This window comes from Ochotona princeps, chromosome 30 (genome assembly GCF_030435755.1).
Source record: "Ochotona princeps isolate mOchPri1 chromosome 30, mOchPri1.hap1, whole genome shotgun sequence".
NCBI lineage: Eukaryota > Metazoa > Chordata > Mammalia > Lagomorpha > Ochotonidae > Ochotona > Ochotona princeps.
In genome coordinates this window covers 11,983,500-11,995,781 of record NC_080861.1, presented here as the reverse complement: position 1 = coordinate 11,995,781, position 12,282 = coordinate 11,983,500, and the positions used below count along the sequence as shown (strand labels likewise).

At 55.0% G+C, this 12,282-nt stretch overlaps 1 protein-coding gene across 4 annotated transcripts in view; it reads right to left on the bottom strand.

Moving 5' to 3' along the window:
* Positions 1-12,282, bottom strand: part of RARB (retinoic acid receptor beta) — a 350,041-nt gene that overhangs the window by 4,629 nt on the left and 333,130 nt on the right. For all 4 annotated transcript variants that reach the window (XM_012927894.3, XM_058657246.1, XM_058657247.1 and 1 more), the window contains one exon: positions 3,522-3,698. In XM_012927894.3, coding sequence (XP_012783348.1) covers positions 3,522-3,698 — 177 coding nt within the window. The remainder of the gene's footprint in view (positions 1-3,521; positions 3,699-12,282) is intronic.

Here is a 12,282-nt window from a genome sequence, read left to right as displayed (position 1 = left end):
TGAATCAAATGATGCATTACCTTTAACACAAATAAACATTTACAGAGTACTTATCTTTTGGGCACTGGGTCAAGTGCTGGAGATAAAAAGATGAATAACAGTATTTTCTAAAAAGCACTTATATTCCACTAAAAAGACCAAATCTAGCATTTATTATAGGTCTATTATAAGGGACTCTTGCTCACATTTGACAGACGAGGGACTTAGGGCTCAGTGCTCACCGTCACACAATTACTAACTACTGCATCTGAGTCAAACCTTTGCTTGCAGTGATTCTGACAAGCACAGGCAGACGGCCACAGCAGAAGCTTCAGGCTTGGAACCAGCTTGGTGCTAGAGCGTGGGACGGCCAGGACGGCATCAAGGTGTCTTCAGGGGAAGGGGCAGCATTCCAACCAAGCCCTGACATTTGGCCAAGGAACCTCCCCATCCCATGTGCTGTGCCCTTGATCCACAATCCTGCTAGTTGCCCTGGCTACCTGCTACCAAGATGACTTGCTCCCACCTCTAAACAGTGCCTGCCTCTGTCCCAGCCGCCCCTGGGTTGTGTGAACACTGCCCTGTTGCTCCCAAGCGCTGCAACGCAGGGCAGGTGTCTGTCCCAGATCGCATTTCTGCAGCAGCTGCACCTCTGGGGCCTGTGAGGAGCAGGTGTCCATACTCTACTCTTCCCCAGGAGCAAGGATGCTTGAAAGAAGTCCATCACACCCAGGCAGGAGTGAAGAACCTAGTAGTGAAGGGAGCTCAGAGTTCTTTGCGCGTGGGTGCCCAGTTTGGGGGTAGCCTGAAGGAGGACGGGTGCGATCGAAGGGCAAGCCTGCCCTCTGACCTCCGTAGGGTCACATGCATGGGAAAGGGAAGATGCTGCTTCCGCTGCAGCACCTCCTACTCTGCCCCGTTCCCACCAAGGCCCCTAAAACAAGGACTATGTTCCAGGGAAGCGCTGGGGATTTGGGGGCAGGACACCTGCCATGGGAAGCCCATTCTATCCGACTGGCCAGTGATTCTCATGTCCTCTGGACCCCGTGAACCAAAAATGGGTCCATGCCCTAGGAGGATCACCCACTGTGTCCCTGCTCTGGGATCCATAGGATCTCTAAGAAGACAGTGAGTTAGGAGCCCGACCTCCTACATGCAAGACCCCAGTAGCGACACACAGGAAGACACCATGATGTCCTGCAGTCAGGGCGTGCGGCTACTGTTGGTAAAGTCTGACCCGATGTCCTGTGGGTTACAAGCCCCCAATTCACAATAATAGTGTCTGGTCGGACACTTCCACTGGACCAGGTCCTATGGCAAGTAAGCACTTCAGTATCTGTCATCGTGCCCCCTGGGAGGCCCAAAGCCACAGCTATGAATGGAACAAGGCACACAGCCCGAGACGCAAGACTCTACCTCAATGTCTCCTTTCCTGTTGGAGCACAGCCTGGCCTGCCTCAGAGAGCCACCGAGCAGCTCCATTTTATGTCTAACACAAGACATAAAAATGCCTGTGGCAAGCACCAAATCCGCTTCCAGGATGAAACCACACTCTGTGTGGAAGGCGGGTGTCTTATTTGCAGGACATGGTATCACTAGGCTGGGCCAGGCGGCTCCTGCTGATGGTTGGAGCTGATCCTGCTCGGAGCAGAGGGACCCTCTGCTTCCCGGCTCCAGCACGCACACAGCCTTGGGTCCTGCAGCTTTGCTGAAAGGGTGTGCTCTGCCGTCCCCTGGGAGGCAAGGGTCTATGTGTGTGTGAGACCCCCAGCAGCAGAGCCAGGGACCTTCCCAAAGGCTGCCGCCCGACTCTCAACCTCCCACCCTTACCCTTGCCTAACTCACCCCTCACTGCCTGCAGGTCCCAGATGTCCACCCACAGTAGCCAGGGCTGTTCAGCAATCATGGTAGAGGAGACATGTCCGTCAACCAAGGCCCCTCCAAGCAGCCAATAGCATCGAAACCTTTATCCGAGGCTGCCCACTCCCCTGAGGACAGGCCTGTGAGCCTTGTGGGCGTCAGATCCCACATCTATAAAACTTGGATGCTAAGAGACCCCGCCCTCCCGAGGGTGCAGGGAGGCTTAGCACCAACACTGATGTCTGGGATACAGCCCCAAGAATTCTCCCCAGGTCCACAAGTGAAGCTGTTCTTGATGCCTTCCCTTTCAATGGCGGGAACTGAAGCTCAGAACAGGGTAGTGAGTCTCCTGAGGTCACACAGCTGAGCAGCAGCAGAGAAGCATCTAGACACAGGTCGGCCAGCTGAGGGCCACACTCTGCTTCCGCCCTGGTTCTGGCCTTCAGCCCCCCTCCCCAGCAGGCACACTCCCCTCCCTCTGTTCACAAACCTTCCGGGCTTTAGCTGCCCAGGACCTTGGCTTTCACTCCCTCCAGCAGCCTGCCACCTGCGGCTTTCTCAGCTCAGCGTTCTTTCCAGCCGCTGGCTCTTTCTGTTCCTCCTCCCTAATGGTGCCCAGTTCTGGACCCCGCCGGCCTCCGTCCCACTAGGTCCCTCGAGCCGTTGCTGGCAGTCACCATGGCACCCACTGCTGCTGGCTTGCTGATTGCCCTGCCTTTACTATGGGGAGTCAGCGCCCTCGCGTGGGGACTTTCCTCTGCGTCCTCAGAGCCTGGCACAGAGGCAGATGGGCAGTGCTCACTCAGGTGGTTAAGGGAGGAAATGGAGACTGGGAGGGGCTGCGCGAAGAGGAAGGCAGAGAGTCCCCGCCTGTCCGGCGTCTAATTTCACAACCTTTAGTGTCTGCACAACACATGGCAGCGAGCAGGCCAGGAGGCCATCCCGCGGGCTCTTGTCCCAAAGACAAGCTTAGGGTGCTGCGGCTCTGGGGTGAGGAAAGGAATAGAATATTCTACCTGCAGTGGTTCTGAATAGTCTGTTTAGCGTTACAGGAGACTTTCTGGCTGCTGGGCCACTGGGAAACCAGCAAACTCAAAGCTGGACCTCAGCAGGGCGTGGCCTCAGCTGTAGGAGCTCAGCTGTGGCTCCTCCGCCAGCGGAGGCGGGGCCAGGCCAGGGCAGGTGTATGCCTTCAGGTGCCTGGCACCTACTAACTAGACATCAGCTCTTCCCTAGGCACCTTGGCTGCACGCCCTGCCGACTGCGCCCCCTACAGGGCCAGGCTGACTCACAGGCCACCACGGGTGAACCTGCCTTGCTGGGCACACACACCACGAGCCTTGGCTCCCGGTGGACCACACACTCCCCTTCCTACGGCTTTTTTCCTCCTCTGCCTTCGGCATCCCCATCTGGAAGCCTCATGCTGACCTGAAGTCCCTGACTGTGCCTTGGGGGCCGATGCTGCCCACACTGGCTGGCCTGGCCCTGGCTTTCCACATCCTCACTGAGCCCCCATAGTCCACGACCACCTCTGATGCCATGCAACCAACGGAAACAGTGAGAGAGTTCTGTTTTGCACTCAGCAATGGAAGGGAGACCTAAACAGAACGGGTGAAATTCGCAGTGCTAGCAGCCCTTGCCACACCCTCCACAGCCCCCAGGGCAAGCCCAAGGGTACCTACCAGGATGTCCAGGCAGGCGGCCTTGAGCAGGGTGATCTGGTCTGCGATGGTCAAGCCAGTGAACCCAGGCAGACGTTTTGCAAACTCCACGATCTTGATAATGCACTTGGTGGCCAGCTCGCTGAATTTGTCCCAGAGGCCCAGGTCCAGCCGGACGCGATGGTCAGCGCTGGAATTCTAAGAGGAAGAGAAAGCATACACGGTCAGGCGTGGTGTCTGGGGCGCTGAGAGCAGGTGGCGATGTCGCCGCGTGTCTCTTCATGGGCTCATCTGCAACCTGGTCGGGGATTTTCTTGGCGAAGGGTGAAGTTTTCACTTGGATAGGCCCTTCCACAAAGCTCCAGATCTTATACCTATGGCACTGGACAACCAAGAGAGAAGCCCGGGTTTCTCTGGATACAGGAATCCGACTAATAAACAAAGAAAGAGTGATAGAATGAGGAAGCGCCACTTCACACACCTGGTGAAATTACTGGCTGCTAGTATCTTAGAAAGAGGTACCTGTCATGTGGCAACAACAACAAAACACAACAGCACCTATGGCACGGTCTGGCAGAAACACCCATCGCCACCAGCAGCCATGGTTAACCAGACAGAGGCTCCAGAACTAACTGCAGAACGTCCAGGGGCAAGCTGAACTATACTGCTGGGACCCCACTGCCAACACACAGAGTTCAGGAAGCGAAACCAACCAACCGATGGGTTTCCGAATCAGGACACTGCCGAGGCAAAACAGAACAGGAGAGAGAACCTACAGACAAGGAATGGTTCAAACCCAGTGCTTGTGAAGGGATGAGCAGGTGAGCTGCAAGTCCAACCATGCAGGGGAGGGCCAGGCATCACCCAGGAGGGAGGGGGCCACCTGCTACAACACCGGGGAAAAGCATCGTGCTGCTAGAAGGCAGGCAGGCAGCAGCCCAGCCAGAGGGATCCCTGTCATAGGGCATCCTGGGAGAGGCACGACCACGGCTTTAGAGAGCAGGGCAGTGTGGGGGCTGGCGCGCAGCAAGGGACAGACCTCAGGACCCCGAGGAAACTTTCAGAGTGACAACAGGCTCCACATCTTGGCCGCAGTCACACCTCCACTGCTGCAATTTTTGAGATTTTATTTATCTGAAACACGAAAGAGTGTGTGTGTGTGTAAGAGAGAGAGAATATCTCTCATTTGCTCTCTGTTGATCATTGCCCAAGTTCAGTAGCAACGGGTAGGCCAGGCCAAAGCCTGGAGCCCAGAACTCCATCTGGGCCTCCCGTGTAGAAGACAGGGCCCATGCACTTGGGCCACCTCTCACTGCCTTCCCAGGTGTCTCAGCGGAAATCTGGATTAGAACTAGAGCAGCGAGCACTTGAACCTGTACTCCGGTATGGAGTGCTGGCTTTGCAGGTGATAGTTTAACCTACTGTGCCACAACACGACTTCAATGACTAAATTTCTGTCACACTCATCAAAACTACACCTTCAGACAAACATAATAAAAATTATATCCCAATAAATGAATTTTTGAAAAGAAAATAAAAGGGGATGGGAGACTGGTGCAGTGGCATAGTAGGGCAAGTCTCTGTGTGCAGTGCTGGCATGCCGCATGGGTGTCGATTTGAGTCCCTGCTGGTCCACATCCAATCTAGTTCCCTGTTTATGGCCTGGAAAAATCCCTAGGACCCTGCAGCCATGTGGGAGACTCCAAGAAACTCCCAGTTTTGTGCCAGCCCATCTCCAGGTGCCGTGGCCATTTGAGAACTGAACCAGACATTAGAAGATTCTCTCTGTGTGTCTCTCTCTTTAACTCTGCCTTTCCGATAAAAATAAGTGACTCTTTTCCCCCAAAAGAGGACCAAAAAAATCGTAACTTTTTCTGAGTTCTGACTGAGATAAACTGTAAGGAACTTGTGAGAGAAAGCTGCCGATCTGGAGCTTAGGGGTCTGAGATGGCCATCCGACCAAAGGCGGCTGAACTAGCGTGGCAATTCTGCTGTTGCTCACGGAGGTTTCTGCCATTTAGAGCACATGAAGATATGTACAGAATAAAATGACACTTCCTGTTATCCATAGGGGGTGGTGAGGGCGGCCTGGTCCAAAAGCTGGGTCCTTCATTCCTTCACCTCTCTCCTCCCAGGAAGGTTCCACCCACACTTCCTGGCCCATCGTCACATGGGCAGGGGTAGCACCATATCTGCGCCCTAGCCTGGCCCCACCCCCTCACCTGCTAAGCCCACAGCCATCCTCCTGAGACCCCCAGCAAGCCCATTCCGTGGCTCAGCACCCACAGCCACCCCGTGGAGAAGGGGTTCAGGGCAGCCTCTCAGCCAGGTGATCCAAGTGGCTAGGGGATGGGCTGCAGGCCGATTTCACTGCGTGCCCCCTGCTCTGTAAGAGGCCAAGTGTGACTTCTAACAAGTGCTTCTCCCTCAGGAGGCTGTCTTCTCAGAATCTGTGAAAGGGGATTTCTAGCACCTGCTCTCTAAGACTGAAGAAGTGAAAGTGGTACGCTAGAAAAGTCCAGAATGTTCCGGAGGTTTGCTCAGTGCAACCCTATTTTAGCACCACCTCTCACCCAGGCACTGTCAGGGTGGGAGGTAAGACCACAACAATGACAACCTTTTCACCTTTTTCAGAAGTTCCTATTCAACCTGCCGTTTCTCACTGGAGCAGAAAATAGCACAATTTAGAATTTGCCAGAACAAGTAAAAGTCTCAAGGTCTAGCCAGGACCAGACCCTAACACATGCAAATGTGTTTTGTGTTCCGCTCTGCAATTTCTCTGCCACCTGCAAGCGGCAGTGTGAACGGAGCTGAACCCCCGCCCCCCCGCTCTTGCAGCTCCCTTGGGTCCGAGTTTCATGGGTAACAGCCCTGAGGTTTGCATGGGGTTGGTGAACTTGGCTCACACCGCAGGGAGGGCACCGGACTGTGTCCAGAGTAGACCCTCCTCCTGACCACAGTGATTGGTCCAGTAAAGAACCAGCGATCCAGAGCCAGCCAATGAGGTGCCATTCTAGGACAGAGGGTGGGACAACTGAGTGGAAACTGCAGCTTTCCGGGCCCAGCAGGTGCAGGAGTGGCTCTGACGCCAACTCAGAGGAAAGCTAAGAGCAAAGATGAAAAGAACCAGGGAGAGCAGCCAGCCGAGTCTGAGCTGCTGGGCACAGCCAGGCCTGATCCACACAAGTACCGAAAAAGTTGAAGCTCCTCTCTATTTGGTTTTTACCACTTAGCAACAGCAAGAATTCTGACAAGCGCATGGTTTGGGCATCAGAGGGTATGGGTCTGAGAGAGGTCATTTCCCACCCAAAGAACCGCTGAGATGTGGAGCAGGGTTTCCGCCTCCCACGCCAGTCCCTGGATGGGCAACGACCCCTTCAAGAGCCTGGCATCACGGACTCCCTGATTCCTTCAAATCCGTGCCAAAAGTCACTTTCTATGGCACTCTGCTCCTGCGGTTCCCTAGGGAAAAGCACAGCCGGCTCCAGGCGCAGCCTCCATGCCGGCATTCCCGTTCGCTGCTGGCTGCATTACCTCCTGGCACACTCCGTGGCTCGCTCGTTCACACAGTTTATAGTCTCACCACTGCATCAGGGGTGCCCGAGGATTTTAGCAGCAAGCCTGCTAAAATCTTGGCCACACCTTCAAATGGGTGTGGAATTACCCAGCCATTTCCTCATTGGTTAAGAGACTACCAATGGGGAATGTTTTACCTGCAGGTTCCCACCTCCAGACAAGGATGGGTCAGGGAATGCTTAAAAATTCCAACACCCTTCTTCAACCCTTATAGTGCCTGTCTGTCTCTCCTTTCTAGAGGCACCCCACTTCCCAGCCCTCTCCTGGGGGGCGCTTTCCCCTTCCCTCTTCTTTCAAAATTCACCTGATCACTTTGCAAATAAAACTCTGCCAATGATTCCCGGCTTTGTATTTCGCTACTAACCTAACACCCAGGACGGGCCTGGCACGCAGCAGGATTCGCTGGAGTTCGGTGGAAGGAGTGAGTGCTTTAAGCAGCCCAGCACAACAATCCGATTGGGGCTGAGGCTCAAGGATACTGCATCTCCTAGGGTTGTGGCCTGGATTTGCTCCTGAAACTCCCAAATCTGCTGTCCCTAGCGGCACAGCCACTGGGTAGGACAGGCCAGGCACAGCACTTGCCTCAGCTTCTCCAACCAGCACCGCTAGCTACGACCAGTCCCCAGGCATCAGTCAATCAGTAACACCGTTGACGGGTGGCAAAAGGGCCCTAGGCAAGGAGGCGACCATCGCTGCCACCCACACCTTCGCTGGCAGCGGGGCACGTGTCCTACAGCTTCCTGCTATTCCTTTCTCAAGGACCCGCGGCAGAGTACACCACACACGGCGGACACAAGCCTGAGACGCCTGGCCACTGGCGATGTAATTCAATGTAACAGGCAGCTTCCTGGGTGTGGAGGGAGGGGACACGGCAGAGAGGGACGGCCAGCCAAGCATGGGGTGGGAAAGCATGTCACGAGGAGGCATCCAGCTGGAAAAAAATGGCATTGCCCTGACCAGGCAAGTGTGAACGGAATCTTCATCCGCATCAGATGACGTTACTATGTCACACGCCCGGGGAGGGGCGGGAGAGAGAGAGAAGAGAGAGAGAGAGAGAGCCTGCTGCACCTTCTATTAAAAATAATGCACAGCCGGCGGAACGGCATGTAAATCTCACTGACTATTATGCAAACGGAAGGGAAGAGGCAGTTCATAAAACACGAAATAGCCGAGTGTTTTATTACCCCCAGTGCTGGATCCTCAGGCACGGGGCTTCCGGCGGCTGCGGCGCTACCTTGCAGCTGCGGCTTCTGGAATACCCCTGGCTCGGCCTCCGTGGGAAACAAGGGAGCCCCGGCGGTGGGCAGGGAGTGTCGGCAGCATTTCTGACCATGCAGGAAGGCGGGCAGGAGGGGATGGCGTGCTGAGCCGAGGCACTTGCTGGGAGCAAGGAGCTTAGTACTCTCCTCCCTCTCCAGCTAAAGGCAAACCTGCTCCCAACTTCCTAGGAAGGGGCTCACAGGTAGGGGCCCCCAGCTGCCTTCCCAGAATGCGTGCAGCCCATGGCACAGAAAAGCCCAGCTGTGCCATGACACTCCACTGAGTGGTGACCCTGGCCATGTATAGGACCCCTCCTCGTTGTGACTAGTCCTGGTGAGGACAGCAGAGGTGGGTACACCGGACACCGGACACCAGACACCGGCATCTTCAAAACCTACCATGAGCAGCACCTGCTCGCCACGGTGGTGGCTCTGCTCTCGCTAAGGAGGCAATGCAAGCTGCCTTTGAGAAAAAAAAAAAAAAAAAACAGAAAGCTACGGATTTAAGAGCTGCTGGGCATGTCCATGGCGTGGGCACCTCCTTCCCAAGGCCTGAGCATCTTTCACACCCCTGACAGCCTCACGTCCTTTCCAATTCCACTTGCAGCACGTGGGGCTGCCTATTGTGGATATTTGAGGAAATGAACCAGCAGGTGGGAGAGCCTTCTTTCTCCCTCCATCTCTGTCACTTTGCCTTTCCAACAAACCCATCTTTGTGTGCAGAACACTCCAGTCGGTTCTCCATGCTGCCTGGCATCTGTCTTCTGACTCCCTTGATGGTTGCAACAGCCAGAATTAGGTCAGGCCAAAGCCACAAGATTCTTCAAGGTCTCCCATACACCTGCAGGGGCCCAAGCCCTTGGGCCATCCTCGGCTACACTCCCAGGCCATTAGCAGGGAGCCAGATCGGAAGTGAAGCAGCCGGGGCACGAGCTGGTGCCCATATGGGAAGCTGGTGTCGCAGGTGATGGCTCAACCTGCCTTTCGCAAGCCTAGCCCTCTCACATCTACCTTTTCAGGCCGACTTTGACAAAGAGCTATAAGCAGGGCAAGACACGCATACATCCTCTGCCCTTCTGCACTCAGCAGATGCGATGGGTTGAACTGGTACCCCCTGAAAAGGATGCACACAGTCTCTCAGAGAATGACTTGATTGAGAAATTGGGTCCTCACAGAGATAACTAAGTCAACATGGGTCCACCAGGACAAGAGCTAGTTCAATGTGATCAACAGGGGTGACGGGAAGAGAGGACACTCAGAGCGCAGATGACATGAGGTCACAGGGCCACGTGACGGCAGAGGTCTGCAGGGAGGCGGCCACGATCTAAGAGCATCCAGAGACTGTCCCCTGCGTTAGAAGCTGCACGAGACCAGGGGATCAAGTGGGAGCATGGCCCTCCTGACCTTGATTTTGGACTTCTGGCTTCGGGAACTTTGAGAGAATGAACTAATGGGGCCTCGGTTACCTGGTTGGCATCATGGCAGGCAGCCCTAGGCAACCTCCACTGTAAGCACACAGCAAATGTGTACTGGAACATAAGCAAAGAACAGCAGTCATGGTGGTCCTGATGGGGCAGGTGGGGCCCCCAGCAAGAAACTAGGGGTTGCTAAAAATTTCAGGAGGGCTCAGGGTAGCAGGTGCAAGTTACAGAGTGGGGATGAGACCTGGGGTCTTGTGGCTCTCCACTGACCTTCAGGTCCCCCAGGCTGCATCTCCTCAAAGGACAACCTGAATCTGTCTTTTCTAAAAATGGAGGCACGAGCAGCTGTGTGTGCTCGCAAGAGCCATCATTTCCCAAAGCACACGTCTACCGGAGCAGCTGTGGGTGGCTTCGTGATTCTGCCTGGGGTCATTTTTCTGGCTTTCAATCTCTTTGAAAGCGTCACAGGTACAAAATCACGAGCCCTTGGGTGGGAGCTGATGTCCTGCCAAGCTCAGCGAGGTGGCAAACGGCAGGCACAGGGGAAAGCCCCAGGACGTGGGGAGCCCAGCAGCCCCCAGCAAGCAGCCCAGACTTTGCCCACCATTTAGACTATGTCACTATGGCACCTACCACCTGACTTTGCCAGACTCTGGGCAGGACATTCACGGTATTTGTAAAAGAAGTGCCTACGTGACACTCGGCATTAGAAACTGCAAGGTATTCTGGTATATTTTTCTCCCTGGACCCTCCAGGCAATCCGATGAAGCAGGTGCCATTAAAAAGCTCATGAAACAAAGAAGGAGTGGCGGCTCAGGTGGCGATATAACTTTCCAAGGTTGTGCAAGAACACAGGAGCCCGGTCAACACCTACAGCCCTACTGACCGCCACGTGTGTCCCCCTAAGGAAGCACAGCGAACAGTCTCAGAGCTGAGCTGGGTCCTCTGGGCCCCTCCTGGCCATGCTGAAGCGTTCACCTACAAGTAGCCACTGACCTTCCTTGGGAAATCCATCTCCACCATTTGATTGGAAACTTCCCCAAGGAGACAGGCTCCGAACCCTCCCACTGGGCACCCAGGCCAGGTGTGGGGGTCTACAGACATGTTATCATCTGTCTATCCCTTCTGGGTGCCTTCTGGGAACTGACCACTTACCCCTAATCCACCCTCATTAGGGAAGAAAAAGCAGCTATTCCGTCAGAGCCCTGGAGTGGCAGCTGGAGCCATCTTTATTCCTCTCTGCCCACTTAGTCCAAAGGCATCTGATGGGGGTGCTACTGGCAAAGGGGACAGGAAGTTTCTGGCAGGGGAAGCAGCTGCCTACCCAAAAAAGCTATTCTTAAAATAAATGCTCAACTTGGAACCAAGGGATCACTGGGGATGCGTTATGGCTGCTCTTCTTTATTTATACACCACCAACTTCCAGAAAGGATTTTGAAAATGCTCTTGAGAGAAACAAAAGCCAGATCTGCACAGAGATCGTGGAGACAGACAGATGCCACTGGAGGCAACAGGTCCTGCCCCAGCTCTTCAGGTGTGGTGTGTTCACCTGCAGCAGCAGCTTGTCCGAGCGTGTGTGAGGAGGCTCCCACCCACACCTGCCAAGCCAGAACACAGTTCTGTGAGACTCCACGAAACACTCAGGTGCATCGTCCTGTATAGCGGGCTCCTGGTTCTTCCTCTGATGTCAGAAGAACCGCAAGCCTGATGCCAGTACCAGCCACTGGAAAGCTGCTGTCGCTATGCTGTTGGCACCAACACCCCAGCAGCCTCAGGCTCCCTGGAGAAGCCTCCTGGGTATATCCTAGCACCAACTGCCACAGGCAAACGCTCTTGGCCTGCCCTTGCCCACTGGTCCCTTTCCTGGATGCCACATGCTCCCAGGAGTGGCCGCTAACTCCCCACTCAAAGCTCCGTCTTCCCAGCTTCTCTGGCGCCCCCGCCCTTTCCTCCTCTGGACATTTCCAATTGTTCTCTCACACCAGTCTCCACAGCAGCAAATTCTGCCCCTGTGTGACTTGTCTTTTAAAGTGGCACTCTGAGCAAGCACAAGCCATGGCAAGAGGCCAGAGCAACATTCATTCATTCATCTCCTGGGTGCCTAATACGCATCACCGACCAGGAACTCATGCCAGCGACACGGACCTGCACAAACCACCTTGAAAACACAGCATTTCACAAGGGTGCCCCTGGCACCCTCCCCCGCAGAGCAGCCGACGCCTATCCCTGCCTTTTTGTCTCACCTCTCCCACCACCCTCACCTCCATCTGACCTCAGACAGAGCCGTTCCTAGTAAAACACGAGGGATGCAGGGTGGGCTAGCCGGCTGAGTCCTGCAGGGTCTTGGCTTCAGGTTCTTCCACCTGCCCTGCTGCTGGAGCCAGGAGCCTCGGTGTTTGCAGCATCCTGATCCCTGCTCCACAAGGCGTCCCTCTGGGGTTCTGCACAGGTGTGCACCATGACCCATGTCAAATGCCCTGGCTTTACATGTTGCCTTCACTATATGAGAACGGCAACAGTTCAGGT